Below are 16,494 nucleotides of genomic sequence, written 5' to 3'. Positions count from 1 at the left end.
GATCATGCCACCAGGTATCCAGAAGCTATTCCCCTTAGGACCACAACAGCTCCTGTTGTGGCAAGGGCTCTACTTGGAGTTTTCTCCAGAGTGGGCTTTCCAAAGGAGGTTGTCTCTGACAGAGGTGACAACTTCATGTCAGGATATTTGACTGCCTTGTGGAAGGAGTGTGGTGTTAATTATAAATTCACTACACCCTACCATCCACAGTGCAATGGGCTTGTTGAAAGGTTCAATAAGACCCTAAAAGGGATGATAAAAGGGTTACCTGAAAAGCTTAGGCGAAGATGGGACATCCTTTTACCCTGCCTTCTGTTTGCTTACAGAGAGGTCCCACAAAAGGGGGTTGGCTACAGCCCTTTTGAGCTTTTGTTTGGGCATCCTGTAAGGGGACCCATGTGTCTTGTGAGGGAAGGATGGGAGTTACCTCTCAAAAAGCCTAAACTTGACAAAGTGGACTATGTACTTGGTCTCCGCTCCAGGATGGTTGAATACATGGAGAAGGCTTCCAAAAACCTTGAGGCCAGCCAAGAACTTCAGAAAGCTTGGCATGACCAAAAGGCTGTGCTGACGGAGTACCAGCCAGGACAGAAAGTGTGGGTGTTGGAGCCAGTGGCCCCAGCAGCCCTCCAAGACAAATGGTCTGGACCCCACACCATAATTGAGAAAAAGGGAGAGGTCACCTACTTGGTGGACCTGGTCACCCCTAGGAGCCCCCACAGGGTGCTCCATGTCAACAGATTGAAGGCATATGTGGACAGGGCAGACATTGGCTTTCTCAGGGCTACAGATTGGGATCAGGAGGAAGAGAGTGACCCTCTCCCAGACCTGTTGACTCAGAACCCTGATGATGGTTCAGTGGATGGGGTGGCCTTGGCAGGCAGCCTCACTGACCAGCAGCAACAGAACTGCAGACAAGTTCTGCAGGCCTTTAGGCATATGTTTTCCCTAACATCTAGTCAGACTAACTGGTGCACCCATGAGGTTAACACTGGTGACAGTCTGCCTGTGAAGAGTAAAATTTACAGGCAACCTGACCATGTCAGGGACTGTATAGAGACTGAGGTGCAGAAAATGCTTGAGTTGAGAGTAATTGAGCCATCAGAGAACCCCTGGGCCAGCCCAGTAGTCCTTGTACCAAAACCTCACACCCAAGATGGTAAGAGAGAGATGAGGTTCTGTGTGGACTATAGAGGTCTCAATCCTGTCACTAGGACAGATGCTCACCCAATTCCAAGAGCAGATGAGCTCATTGATAGTTTGGCTTCTGCCAAATTTCTGAGCACATTTGATCGGACAGCTGGCTATTGGCAAATCAGGTTAGCTGAGGAGTGCAAGGCCAAACTGCTTTCTCAACCCCAGGAGGTCATTATCAAATTGTGGTAATGCCCTTTGGTTTGAAGAATGCACCTGCCACTTTCCAAAGGTTGGTGAACCAAGTCCTTTCTGGGTTGGATGACTTTTTTGCAGCTTATCTTGATGATATTGCTGTCTTCAGCTCCACCTGGGAGGATCACCTGATCCACCTGAATAAGGTTTTAGAGGCCCTGTAAAAGGCAGGCCTAACTATCAAGGCCACAAAGTGCCAGATAGGGCAGAGTAAGGTTGTGTACCTGGGCCACCTTGTAGGTGGGGGACAGGTTCAATCACTGGAGAGTAAGATCCAGACCATACAGGAGCTTTCTTGGGCCTGTCTGGGTACTACAGAACATTTGGCAAGAATTATGGGTCCATTGTGACACCACTCAATGATCTGACATCCAAGAAGATGCAAAAAAAAGGTTCAGTGGACAGTTAGCTGTCGAAAGGCATTTGATGACCTGAAGAAGGCCATGTGCTCTGCACCTATCCTGAAGAGTCCTGACTACTCCAAAGAGTTCATTGTCCAAACAGATGCTTCTGAGTTGGGTGTGGGAGCTGTGCTTTCACAACTTAATGTAGATGGTCAAGACCAGCCCATTGCTTTCATTAGCAGAAGGCTGACCCCTAGAGAGAAATGTTGGTCAGCTATTAAGAGGGAGGCCTTTGCTGTGGTTTGGGCCCTGAAGAAGTTGAGACCATACTTGTTTGGCACTCACTTCAAGATTCAGACCGACCATAAGCCCCTCTTGTGGCTAAATCAGATGAAGGGTGAAAATCCCAAACTGCTCAGGTGGTCCATTTCCCTACAGGGGATGGACTTTACAGTGGAGCACAGACCAGGGACTGACCATGGCAATGCAGATGGTCTCTCCAGGTATTTCCACTTAGAACATGAAGACTTATCTGGTCAAGGTTAAGTTTGATGTCCCTGCGTTTGGGGGGGGGGGTTATGTAGGAGAGTAGGGTCTGCTATCCTATGGTCACCCCAATTTTGTGCTTTTTTGCTTCACTGGTTTTCGACTTAATTTGGCTGTGGGCCTGCTAATCAGACCCACATCCCTGCTGTTCTCTCTCTAAATTCACAACCATGTACTTTAGGTACATCACCAATTTGGATTGGGTCACCTTATGAGCCCCTGTACAGTGTACTATAGGTACCCAGGGCATAGGTGCATCCAAGGCCTACCAGGGGCTGCAGCATATCTTTTGCCACCCCTGGCTGGCCATCCAAACTGACACAACTGGCTGTTCACTCAGCTGGGGCAAGGTTGTGTAATCACCCTTGCTTAGATATAGTATACCTATGTCTAAATCTATATCTGGACAAATATACAGCTATAAGTCACTCCTATGGCAGGCCTTAACAATCCTGGAGGCAGAGTGCTTGGTTTTATGTGAAATTGTGCTCTAGCATGAGCTGAGCCTGTCTGCAGCTTTCAGAACCATGTCCTTATAGCTGTTCCAGGATATTGCCATACCATATACTCTTAAGTGCATTATAATCCTCGCGGTTAGTTGCTATCTTTGGTTTGGCTTTATCAAAACAAGTCGTGTAAGGTGTCATATGAATAAGAATGGGGACCCCCTCCCAAATATACTTAAAGGTCAGAGAGTGGAGGGGAAAGACCACTAGAAGCAAAAAAGAACTCCCTCTTGACCTATAATCACTTTGCTACTGGGAATAACCTCTAATGACCAAGGCATACATAAACCACATATTCATCTTTTTTTGTTTATTTTCTTCGTTTTTATTTTTAAAGTCTTTTCAGCATTCCTTAAATCATTTTTTTCTTTTTTTTAAAACAGATAGTTATTCACTGTGTCATATGATTTTCTTTAAATACATATACAAAAATTCATTTAATAGTTCCATTGTCTGAAAAAAAATACACATCTTTAAAAAGCAAGACAGTTATTATGACCCAGGTCGAGGACCACAACCACTCACTCACACATCCTAATCATACATAACTCCACTACAACCAAAAAATATCCTGTTGTTTTACACCAGTTGTCCACTATACAACCAAAAGGTTGGATCTAAGTAAAGGAATGGCCGACGCGTTTCGGTGGAAGAACTGCAATCAGGGCTGTGGAATTTATTAAAATATCTACTTGTCCATGGGGCAAGTTGCTTCATAAATATACTTGTCCTGTAACAAAATCCACTTGTCCCTTTGGTACCATGTAGTGCGTTGACAAATTAGGGCAGCAATCTCATTATATAAGGGCTCTTATATAGCCTCTCTGATTATGACAGGGCTCATACCATAGCAGTGTTTGAATACTAGCAATCCCTTTATGTTGTCACGTTTCGGCAGATCTACATACTGAGACTGAAGGTAGTGGTAAGCAATAGTTCCAGTGTTGGAATGCCCTTTTGAGTCGGAGTAAACCTACTAACTTGCATGTTTTAAGGGTTTTCAACAACTCTTCTCTAATCTTTTCCCATACTGAGAAATGTTGGAAATTTACTCTTGATTATGGCAAACGTAAACCTTCTTCCAGAGTTGGGGAAAAAGTGGTTGGAGGGAAAATGAACTTGCAAACACTTCGGTTTTCGCATGAGCAAATCTACACATGCATATTTGCTCATGCTAAAATGCAGTTCACAAACGTTTTCCACACCCCTGCCTACTTCTGCCAATTCTTGTGAATTCACGAAAGCCATATAGCTGTGCTTAATGCAAGGACATATACCAAGGGTGCACTTTTAAGACTTTCTTTAATTCTTGGGCCCCTAATTTGGTCGTTCGTTAACCATGACCTTTTGTGTGTATTAAAATTCTCTCTCTCGGTAACATCTGGCTTCACTGTGAGTGACCGCATTCTGCTCTTTCACAAGGAGCATATCGGCACAGAAAGTAGTTTTGTTCAGTGCCAATAACTAATGTGGCAGTGTGCTTTATTGAGACCAAAAACTATTTTTGCTTTTGCCAATATTTGTTATAATGGTGAGGGCACGGCAGCTCTCGCATCAATAAGGTTTTACAAAAACCATGCGAAAACAAGTCCCACATTGCCAAAACTAAAGCTGACCAACAATTTCAGACCTACTGGCTTTGCCAAAGTTTGTTTATTTTTATGTTTCCCATGATCATATTGAAACTGGTTACACTGATTTTCCAATATGATTATTTTTGGGAAATACTAGCATGCATCAACACGTTTTACTAAATGACGCTGCAATGAAATGGTACCTGACATTTTACAGTAGTTTAGCTAAATGTTTTTTTCCCCTACTTTCATTTTTTAGGAACATTTTATATTGAAAGCAAAGAATCATTATTCTTGATTTCAATCTTTGCAAATATTTGCATCTAATCAGAAAGCATTCTGGGAGCATTATGCAAAGCTTCATACTGCTAAACATTGAAACCGTGTGTACACATTTTTATACTGGAACTCCTATCAAGAGTGCAGTCAGAATTTACATTTACATAGAGCACTTGCCCTAATAATAAGGGCTTTAAATTAATGAACTATAAATACAAGTTTGAACAGCATTAACATATGTACACAAATATTAACTGCAGGCAGTGCCCTTCCCTGACCCTTAATGTGGCACTGCAAACTGGCAGCCAACGGGTTTGTGCTGCAGGGGGTTGGGGCTACTTGTCCCAAGGACAAAATACACATTAACACTTGTTGCCCTTGACCCCAAACAATATGTCCTGGGTGTCGGGCTATAGGAATTCCAGATCCCTGATCATATAGAAATCTCTTCACTAATGGCTTTCTTTAAAATAAGTGTTGGGTAGGATTTCTTAGAAGGAATTCAAGTTTATTCACTTAATCTTTTTCCCCTCAAATTCAGCCTCATCCACCCTGCCCCCCTCTGCTTATTGGAAATTAACATTGTACTTTCAAAACTCATTGGTCCTCCCTTTGAACAGATACATAAAGTGACTCTTCAAGATTTATTGTGAAAGACAGCCTTCCTTGTAGCTGTCGATGAAATTAAAGCTTTATGCCCAAAAGAGCCTTAAACAGTTTTTCGTAAGAACAATGTTGTAATGAGAACTCACCCTTGCTTTCTTTCAAAGGCAATGTCAGACTTTATTGTCTATTTTGTTTACCAACCTTTCTCCTAAGTTTATCTAACCTGGCGGAAATTATCCTTCTTTCATTTGATTATGGAGTATTAACATTTTTTCTTGATAAAGCAAAGCGATCAAACAAACTGACAGTCTATTTGTGAACTACGGTCCTCTTGGGACTGGTCTCTGTACTTCAATGTAATGCATTTCATAGTGGATTGTCTTTCATTTTCTGTTACCAATTAGCAATGAAATCTCTCCTTCCCAAGCTTAAAGCTCACTGAACAAGGGGCAAAGCAGGATCCATGGTTCAGCTAAAAAGTGTACCCTTCTCTGAAATATATAAAGCGGCTATGTGGCGATCAATACATACATTTACCAGACCCTATTGTTTGTATTCAGATTCGAGAGCAGATGCCCAAGTGGGTGGGACTTCATTAGGCAATCTTTTCGGATAGAGATGGAAACTGTTCTGGCTTTTTTTTTTTTTTCTCACGTTCGTATTTCTTGTTTGTAGTGGGATTAGCTTGGTATTCTATTTAGTGCTTATGAGATTTGCTGAGGATCCCCTGACGGAGAAGGTTAACATGTCTTACCTATAATAGTTTTTTATTTTAGTGGAATCCTTAACCCCTTCGGTACCCGTGACGAGACCAGCTCGTCATGAGTCACGGTGGAGCTCTGCTCATGACGACCTGGTCTCGTCATAACCGCAACGCTCCGCCCACGCGCAGTTAAATCCCCACTCGTGACAAGACCAGGCACTCATGAGCACAGCTCCACCGTGACTCATGACTACGACTACCTGGTCTCGTCACGAACACAGCAGCGCTGCACTCATCCACCCCCCCCCCCCCCCCCCGCGCGCACCGTGGGGGAATTACCCGCGCAGGGAAGGGGTTAACAAAATCAACGACCACTCTCCCACATTCCCGGACAAGAGTTTAACGCAGAATTCTGTGCCCATGATCTTGAGCTTAGTGAAATTGTACTGTCGCCTCTGGTATATGATGAGATACTAGAGTAGGGGTTGAAACACTTAAAGACACAATGCCAGTTTTAATGTTCTAGCTATTCAGGGTTTGAGTGATAATTCTTGTTACTTTAGACTACACTGACAATTTACACTGATACTATACAATTGGAGATGTTTTAAAGAATAACTTGAAATAAATTGGGCCAATTCTAGCCATGTTTGGACTGCCAGGCCTATTTTCTGTACATAAATGCACCTTTCTATTCTTTAAAAATGAACTTGCACATATATAGATATATATTTTGCAAACTGCTTCAGGTTCTGGCACACTGGAAGGACAAGTCAAGGCTTATGACATTAGTGAGTATCCCCTGGAAGAGATTTAGGATTACAGGTAAACTGTTCCTTTCACCTTTTAGGATTATACCATATCTTCAGTTGTTTATGTGGCTCTAGTGAAGAATCTTAGGTCGTATTAATCCAATTTTTATACATAGTTTGGGTACAGTTGCAAGCTTAGGCCTTCCGTTTTCATTTTTTCACAGCGCAATATCTGCAACACCACGTGTATTGGAATTCAGTGGGATCTTTTTCATTTTAATTTAACAAATGGTTCAGTTTATTGGTAGTTTATGTACTACTTTGTGACCATACCTGACTGTTCTATTTTTTCGTTTTTAATTTTCAGACTATTGCGGACGTCATACGAACATGTCTAGGACCAAGGGCTATGATGAAGGTGATGTATTTGACGCAAACAACTTCTGTTAGCATCCATGTCATGGATTGGCACTCGTAGGGAGAGGGTGGAGGAGTCTTTAACATGGATAACAATTAACTGATGCATCTACAAATCTACCTAGACTGGTCCAGTACTGCCTGAGTTACTGCAAAAGGCCCTCTTCAGCTGATTCCCTGGTGGTCTCCTCACTTTCAATAGACATATTTTCATTTCTAATAGTTAATGTCTTCCATCAAAACAGACCATTTTGTCATATGTATTAAATTGCACATAATAATGCATATTAAATTGATCGGGCCTCTATGGTGCTACCCCTAACTTATTGTTGTGCATAAAATGACGAGATTAAAATCGGTGGTGAACAAAGCGAGGTTTTATTTGCATTTGAATAAGAGAAACATGGCGGAATACGCATTTGAGGAGACCAAATTAAAGTACGTAAGAAAGTAACAATAACCAGGTCTCCGGGACCACTCACTTACCTGAACCACAAATGAAGTATCTACCATGGGCCACGCCCCATATAAACTCACTGTGCCCCACAGCAAAACATAAATGTCTTACAGTCTACACCAATGCAAAGTGATGACGAAAGCCCTTCTATGTGCATTGATCACTTTTGTTTGGGTAGGTGGCAAATTAATTCTGGATCTCTTTCGGAGATCTGTGGAGAGAAAATATTTTGGAGCATGAGAAACGGTGATCTTTTTATTTTTTATTATGTTTATTGGCAGTTTCCAATAAAATTACAAAAACAGCAATGCAAAGAAAGGGATATGAACACGCACATATACTCCAAATACCATTATTAGACATTGAAATATCACAATAACATCATGCCTGAATCATAAAGTGGAGGAGCTGATAACACCTGTAAACGAGCATCTCTCCCAGGAAACACCTGTAAACGAGCATCTCTCCCAGGAAACACAGTAAGACCCGGGGGCCTACCCAGTTCACTCCCACAACAGTGAGGGGACCAGAGAGGGGCCACCACCCAAGGTCATATAGGAGGTCCGTTATGTATCAGGGTCCGCATCAGTAGGGGCCGTTACCGTCCGGGAGTCTGTATCTGAGCTGTCCGGGCCTCCAGAAGCATGCCTATTGGTAACGTATAAGGACCAAAGGTTTTTGGGTCTGTTGCGTGGGGGAAGCAGCTCACTGTAGTTTTCAGTTTGTGTGCAGCAGAACAACATGTCTCTTGACCATTATGCCAAAGTGGGAGTAGGGTCACGTATCCAACAGATGGCGATGCAGCGTTTAGCGAGAAGGAAGGCCATGTCAACCAGGCGTCTGCACGACTTTTGGAGTGGTTTCGAGTAGCCCAGTATCGCCAACAGCGGGTCCGGGGTCAAATCTAGACCTGAAACGCGGCTAACCTTGCAAAAGACCGCCCCCCAAAACCGAGCAATCCCAGGGCAGGTCCACGTGATGTGGAAAAAAATCAGCCACAAGCTCGCCGCAGCGATCACACTGTGATCCCCCACTGAGACCATAACTTTGGAGCCGTTCAGGGGTGTAATACACCCTATTAATATATTTAAAGTGGACCAACCTATGACGTCCGTTAAGAGATCCTTTTAGAGCTCAGACAGCAATATCGCCATATGTCATCCGAGAGATCCGTTTGCAGGTCCCTCTGCCATGCAAGACGTGGTTTGGGTAAGCGCCATCCCTGGCGGCCAACACCGTCTGATAAAGTCTAGAGACCAGCCTGGCCGGAGAGGGCGACCCAACAATTAGACAAGGGCCTCACATCCGGGGGCTCAGCCATGTCCTCTCCAAGGAGCGCCTTAAGAGCATGCCTTGTTCTATGTAGCTGAAATAGTGCCAGAGCTGAGGGCGACTCCACCTCTTTCACAATGTCCTCTACGGAACGGGCGACACCGTCCCCAAAGAGATCCCCTATGGTATGTACATTAAGTGACCCGAGCACCGCAATGACACCTCTGTCCCTGCACGGTGCCAGCCAGTAGCACCAGTCCAGGCGGGCCGATGGGGTATATAGTGGGTTAGCTGCTAGTGTATTAAGTATACTGTGCCAAGTGTGGGTGACCGAGGCTAGGGAGTCCAATATACCCGTGTGTCTATCTGGGGGCGAGAATAAAAGAGACGGGAGCGGCTTGGGGTCAGCAACTATGGATTCTATCCGCAAATGCGGGTTGTCAGTAGGGCCATGTATCCAATGGTATGCATGGAGCCCTGAGCTACCCTATAATATAGCTCAAGGTCTGGAGCGCCCAGACCCCCAATCGCATATGGTAAGGTTAGTAGCCTCCAGGCCACTCTGGGCTGCTTGCCCGCCCAAGCCAGGCGAACCATCAATGACTGTAAGCGATGAAAAAATTGTTTCGAAAGGACCATATGGATGTTTATGAAGAGAAAAAGAAAAGGTGGCAGCATGACCGTTTTCATCAGGGATATCCTGCCCATTTGGGATAGTGGGAGGCGAATCCAACTGTCAATATCCTCTTCGAGTTTAGAGATCGGAACCCCATAATTTTCCCTCAATATGATTTCCGAGTCGGTGTGGAGCAGGATGCCCAAATAGCGTACCGAATCTGTTGTCCATATTAACGGGTATTCCGGATTGAAGCGAGCCGTGGCAGGCCTGAGAGGGAACATTATAGACTTACCCCAGTTGACCCTGATGCCCGAGAGCGAGCCAAAAAGTTCCACCTCATGGAGTACAGGAGAAAGATTAGTCTCCGGATCCCTGACATATAGCAGTGCGTCGTCCACGTATGTAGACACAACAAGCCGATAATTCGGAAAACGGATGCCCCCTGTGTCCATGGTATTCCTGCAGGGCACAGGCCAGAGGCTCAGCAGGTAGGGCATAGAGGATAGGGGATAGGGGGCACCCTTGTCTCGTGCCTCTGTATATACGTGTGGGGGTCAGTGACCAGAGGGCCAATCCGGATACGGGTTGTTGGCTCGTGGTATAAAGTCTCCAGAAGTTGTAGAAATACTGCCCCGATGCCCATGCGACTCAAGACGTGTCACATGAACAGCCACTCGACTGATGTTAAAGGCCTTTTCCATATCCATAAAGACCGCGACCGATGGAACCTCCAGGCGCGTATGTTACATAATCAATCAATCATGCCATTTGTATAGCGCACTACTCACCCGGGAGGGTCTCAAGGCGCTTGGGGGAGGGGTATGCTACTGCTCGAACAGCCAGGTCTTGAGTTGTTTCCTGAAGGCGAGATGGTCCTGGGTCAGCCGAAGGTGGATGGGGAGGGAGTTCCAAGTCTTGGCAGCCAGGTAAGGGAAGGATCTTCCTCCGGCGGTGGCTCTTCGGATGCGTGGTACGGCTGCGAGGGTGAGGCTGGTGGACCGTAGCTGGCGGGTGGGCGTGTAGAAGGTCAGGCGGTCGTTGAGGTACTTGGGGCCCAGGTCGTGGAGAGACTTGTGTGCGTGGGTGAGGAGCCGGAACGTGATCCTCTTGTCGACGGGGAGCCAGTGCAGGTTCCTCAGGTGGCTGGAGATGTGGCGGCGTCGGGGGACATCCAGGATGAGTCGGGCGGAGGCGTTCTGGATGTGCTGGAGTCTTTTCTGTAGCTTGGCTGTGGTTCCGGCGTAGAGGGCGTTTCCGTAGTCCAGTCGGCTGGTGACGAGTGCCTGGGTGACAGTCTTCCTGGTCTCGGAACGTGATCCTCTTGTCGACGGGGAGCCAGTGCAGGTTCCTCAGGTGGCTGGAGATGTGGCGGCGGCGGGGGACATCCAGGATGAGTCGGGCGGAGGCGTTCTGGATGCGCTGGAGTCTTTTCTGTAGCTTGGCTGTGGTTCCGGCGTAGAGGGCGTTTCCGTAGTCCAGTCGGCTGGTGACGAGTGCCTGGGTGACAGTCTTCCTGGTCTCGGTCGGGATGCAGCGGAAGATCTTGCGACATCACGGTCTCTGTAGTTGAGCAACTTAGCGATAATTGGTCTGGGGGGTGCCCCCGGTTTCGCCTTCGGACCAAGAGAACGATGGGCTCTTTCCACCACAAACATATCGGAGAATGAAGTGTCGCCCAGAAGCGTCTTCAGTTTTTCCATAAAGAGCTCCATATTCCCAGTGGGGGTATTCTCTGGAAGGCCCGTAACGCGAAGGTTACAGCGTCTGAAGCGGGCCTCGAGGACTTCCGTCTTATCCTGTAAGATCTGCAGAACCGTACCCAGCTGCTTATGTTCGGTATCGAGAGTGGTGTGGGCTTCCTCCACCTCAGTCAATCGTCTCTCGGACATGTCCAACCATTCGGCGTGCTTATCTATGAAACAGTGATCTTTATTCCTTTGTTTACACCCAGACAGTACATTCAGCTTTTTAACCCCTTGCATGCTGGTGACGAACCCCAGCCATCACGCTCCGCGGTGCTCGTGTGCGGATGACGGCTGGGGTTCGTCATGGCCCCGCCCTGTTTGTTCGTTTACCACACAGCGGCGGAAACGGGCCAGCTTCGGAGGGGTTAAAGTGTGTATATTATTGTGATGGTCTTAATGTTGTTTTTTTTCTTTATATGCTGCACTTTAAATAATGTTAACTTGTCAGTTAGCGGATGTTTAGACCACTGTTCGTGCAGTATCTGAATATGTTAAATAGGAAATACTTTGTCAACCTCCATGTTTGGGGAAGTCACTTGTTCCATTGAAGCACTATTTAGAAACCCATATAGATACACAAAGGAAGATTCAGATTTGTGCAAAATTGTTTAATTATAAAGTGTTAATGAGCTTTTTTGTTTCTCCTTTCAGATGCTTCTGGATCCAATGGGTGGCATTGTTATGACCAATGATGGCAATGCTATTCTGAGAGAGGTAAATGTTTGCTTTATACATTTTAAAGCACATAGTTCGGGTTTATACAACATTTTGTGTATAATGCCTTTAAACGAAAAATTCTAATTAACTTGATGTAAACAAATACAATTAGTGTATGCAGAAATATAACTATACTGTTTGTCCAATTTGTGTGCAACCAGGCACAAAGGGGAAAAATAAGTTTACTGTGTGAGCAGACATTTTTTAGGTTGAACCTTTTGTATGTTTCTATGCATTGCGTGCTGTTTAATGCATAGGCTGACTAATGATTTACATGACTGAATGTTCTGTGTATCAGATATAGGCCGCGTTACAGGGACTCGTCAAGTGGCCTGGTAAAGCATAGATGGATCTCACTGTAGTTGCCATTTTCAGGTTATTTTTTAAAACGTTTTTTTCCTTTGTATTCAAAATACTGAACGCGGATGGGACGGAAGGGAATTATTGGGGGGGGGGTTTGGTGCAATATGCAGATAACCAGGGCATAAGTCTTCAATTTTTAAACTTGCAGTGACCTGTTCACCCTTTGTTCCCCCTTATAATGTCGATGTCTGATCCTTGTCGTTTCATTCATTCTGGGTGTGTACCGTGTACCTTGTGTTCTTGTGGCTACAACTACTTTTATTGTCCAATTAATTAATTAATTGGTCATTTATACAGCGCACGGCTACCTCAAACGGAGGTGTCCTGGCGCTAACAGCGGATTCTGCAGAGGGAGAAAGAAAGGAGTGGACTACGGGCAGCCGAAAAGCCAGGTTTTCAATGCTTTCTTAAAAGCTTGTTCAGTCTCCGACTTCCAAAGGTGGTCAGGCATGGAGTTCCACAGAGACACAGTTCTCACTGAGAAAGCTTGACCCCCAATCCTAGTTGGTGGAGATTGGATCTCAAGACCCTAATTCTGGTGATATTTCCGGAGTCTATGTCTCAGGTAAACAGGGCCCTTATCCCTGGTAGCTCTATAGGTGATGGTTAGCACCTTAAACTCTATCCTCCTTTGGACAGGCAGCCAATAGAGGCTCCGCAGGTGGGGAGAAATGTGGTGACGGAGAGGCACATTTCTAATTAGTCTGGCCTCAGCATTCTGAATAATTTGCAGTCTTCAAGTCAAATAAGCTGGAAGGACCCAAATATAAGCTATTGGCATAGTCTAATTTTGATGTAACCATAGCATGTACCACAGTCTTCCTACTGTCCAGTCCATAGGTAGTAGATACAAAAATCTCTACAAGGCTTTAAATTTTCAGAAACAGGACGAGGAGACTTGGGAGATCTGGGCTTTACAAGAAAGGTGCGTGTCAAATTTAAACCCGAGATTCCTAGCAGAATCAACTGGGATCAGTGAGGGGTTTTGCTCCAACGGCCACCAGAGATCGGAGAGCAGAGGAGAGGGTTGATTGAAAAACAATACCTCCGTTTTGTCGGTGTTTAATTTCAAGCAGCAATCGGTCATCCAGGTCGAGATGTTAATCAGACAATTCTTAAAGTTTTCAAAATCTGCCTCGGAGTGTTCTCTAAAAGAGAACACCAGCAGAGTGTCATCAACATATGAGACAGCTTTCACTCACCATTGCTCTACTAGATAAGCAAGGAGGGGGGCGGGGGGTGTAAGATGAACATTAAAGTGGGGCTCAGAGCCAAACCTTGGGGAACCCCACACATAAGGGGTGTAGGTGTGGAAACATGGGGACAAAGAAATACTTGCGGAGTCAGGCTCTCTAAAAACGAGCGAAACCAGGCCAACGTGGTACCAGTCACTCCCAGGTGCTCAAGTCTCCCCAGCAGGATTCGATGAGACACCGTGTTGAATGCTGCGGTTAAATCAAGCAGCGCAAGCATTGCTGAGCTGCCATGGGCAAAGGCTTCACGTACAGTTTCCGCTACTTCCAAAATGGCTGTCTCTGTACTGTAACCAGTTCTAAAGCCAGATTGGGAGTCGTGAAGGCAGTCATTAGATTCAAGGAAGATAATTGCTTCTGGACTTCCTTCTCAACTATTTTGGCCGGGACAGGCATGAGGGAGATAGGCCTAAAATTCTTGAGCCCTGCTTGATTGGCGTCTGCTTTTTTCAGAATCTTCAGGACAAAGGCCGCTTTCCAGGTGGTTGGGTAAATGCCAGTCATCAGGGAGGAGTTCCAAATAGGGTTAAGTTGCTCATTGAGCCAAGCCGCCAACAGTTAACAAAAAAACGTAACCTTATCGGGATTCCCCCTCACGCCACAGGATCAGTGTGGCTTGGAATTCTCACTACACTCTGAACCATATTACAGTGAATCTGTTCAGCCGTGAACAAGTCATATGTACAACTTTGCTGAGACGACGAAACACGTGTTGGCTTGGGAACTGTTTCAATTACTGAAGGCTTGAAGACCAAATAAAAGAGAAAAGAAAGAGAAATAGAGGAAATCCACAAACGGACTGTTTTTTTTTTATTCATGTGCGACTTACATTAGAAATTACCAGTTGAAATTTTACGTCTGCTGGGGTATACATTTTGTTGTCTTGTTGCTTCAGCTACAGAATCAAGAGCGGAAGATGGTTCTCTCTACCCCTACAAGCACAGTCATTATTTAGGACCTTTACAGAATACAGAGTGTATATACCTTAGGCGCCTATTTCCTATTAGTTGTACCACCGTATCTAATGATGTTACATTTTAGCCCATGGAAATTTTTTTAAGCTTTTCTGTAAGCGCACTTGGCCTCAGTATTGTAGGCTTTACGCCAGGCACGCTCCAGTTCAGTTTCTTGCATATGCCTTTCTCCAGCCTGTGCATATCTTTTTCCCAAGACCTTGAAACCATGAAAGAAAATTGCTGGCCATTTCTTTTGATTTCCTGGGAACATAGTTTCAATTAGTTCCCAAAGCTTTGTAACACTTTTCTTCCTCTTGCTCTAAAGCATTTAACTCTGAGGCGCAAGAAGCGGAGCCTATGAAGGTTTGCCAGATTATTTATTGGTATGGAAGGTGAATAGGGAGAGGATTTGTATTTAGACTGACAGAACTGTTCCTGCTTAATGCAGCTGCCACCAAGGTCAAACATATACCCACCCACTCTGAGGAGCCATTGTGTTAATATTAAGGAAGGGAGGAATCATTCAGGTCTGTTATCCTTGCTGCTTTTATATTGTCTCTCATTAGAGAAGTACACCCCTCTTGTGGTTTTCATCCAGCAGTTATTTTCATGGGAGCATCATTAGGCTAACACTAGAATTGCCAATCCTAGGATCATCGTTTACTATCCAAGCCTATGAATTAAGGGACTCCTTAGAGGGAAGCCCTGTTAAAGGTCGAAAAGGTAGCATTTTCCTTTAGAGAACTTGCCGTTCATTTGAATAAGTGTCCCAGATTATTAGACCTGAATCATGCACAGTGGTAGTTACAGTGGGTGTAACTGATAAATCAGTGTGATTTATCTGAGGTGCTGGCTACTATAGTGGCAGCTTACCCATTTTACCCTACATCTGAAACCACAGTTGAGTGTACTGGCCTTGCTGTTTGATTATTCATATTTATGTTCTTATGATCGAGGCAAGCTCGTTCTGATTTTTAAAAGCTTCGATATTTTTTAGGTCTAAAGTTTTGGCACATAATTGTTTGATGTCCTATTGTACAAATAAATGTCACTAAGTGGCTTTGATCCTTATTCACCCTCTGCTGCCCTTGTTTGGAGATGACCAATGGAGTAGTGATTCTGCTATGAAATTTCCCACATGGTGCCAAAACTGGAAGATCTACACATGCCTTCTTCCGTAGTTGAGTGGCGTTGGAAGAACCCTGGTTTAATGGTTTCCATGAGGGTGAGATGTACGTTCTTCACTCCATTTGGTAATTTGGACAAGGTGGAGAGTAGATTTAGCCATTTTCACATATTTGCACACTACTCCCTCTGATAAAGGCTTGGGATGCTTCTCTTTGCTTAAGTGTCTGCCATGGTGTCAGCAGATCTTATCAGGGCCTTTATTTTTGGGTACCTAAAGACTGGTGGTTTGACAGATGCCTTTATTTTTCCACCCTTCTCAATTTTAAAATGTGTACTTGGAAAAAGCACTTAATCCGGTTAAAATTACAGAAACATGTAGCTGCTAGCTTGCTTTCTCTTTGCCCGCGTGAAACCGTTAGAATACAGGCTGTGTACAGCCTAGTCTTTGAAGTCCTTGTCCCACTCCTGGCAGTAATATGGGACTGGATAATCCAGATTTCTAGAAGTGATACCCAATTCCTGGTGGAGACACAGAGCAATTTCTTGTTCAGCCCCTCAATTTCAATTGTATATTTCTTTGAGTAACATACTTGATAATAGGCAAACAGGAATTGCACCACTTAACATTCTCATTTTTGCAGATTCAAGTCCAACACCCGGCTGCAAAGTCCATGATTGAAATCAGTCGTACACAAGATGAAGAGGTTGGAGATGGAACCACATCAGTCATTATTCTTGGTAGGAATTTGAGTTTGCTACAATCCATAGTGTTGGTATATAATCTCGTTTTTATCTAAATCAATGAGGGTTTTATTTTGACAAGACCCAGTTGCCCCTTCCACTCAAGGCGTTTTTGGATACTGTGCTT

General features: G+C 44.8%; 1 protein-coding gene across 1 annotated transcript in view; it reads left to right on the top strand.

Moving 5' to 3' along the window:
- CCT3 (chaperonin containing TCP1 subunit 3) overlaps nt 1-16,494 on the top strand; it is a 194,239-nt gene that overhangs the window by 42,540 nt on the left and 135,205 nt on the right. Inside the window, exons 3-5 of the mRNA XM_078670260.1 lie at nt 7,067-7,117; nt 11,861-11,923; nt 16,268-16,364. Of these exons, the coding sequence (XP_078526386.1) occupies nt 7,067-7,117; nt 11,861-11,923; nt 16,268-16,364 (211 nt within the window). The remainder of the gene's footprint in view (nt 1-7,066; nt 7,118-11,860; nt 11,924-16,267; nt 16,365-16,494) is intronic.

The sequence above is a fragment of the Lissotriton helveticus genome, chromosome 12 (assembly GCF_964261635.1).
Source record: "Lissotriton helveticus chromosome 12, aLisHel1.1, whole genome shotgun sequence".
NCBI classification, from domain to species: domain Eukaryota; kingdom Metazoa; phylum Chordata; class Amphibia; order Caudata; family Salamandridae; genus Lissotriton; species Lissotriton helveticus.
This window is presented reverse-complemented; position numbering and strand designations above follow the sequence as displayed.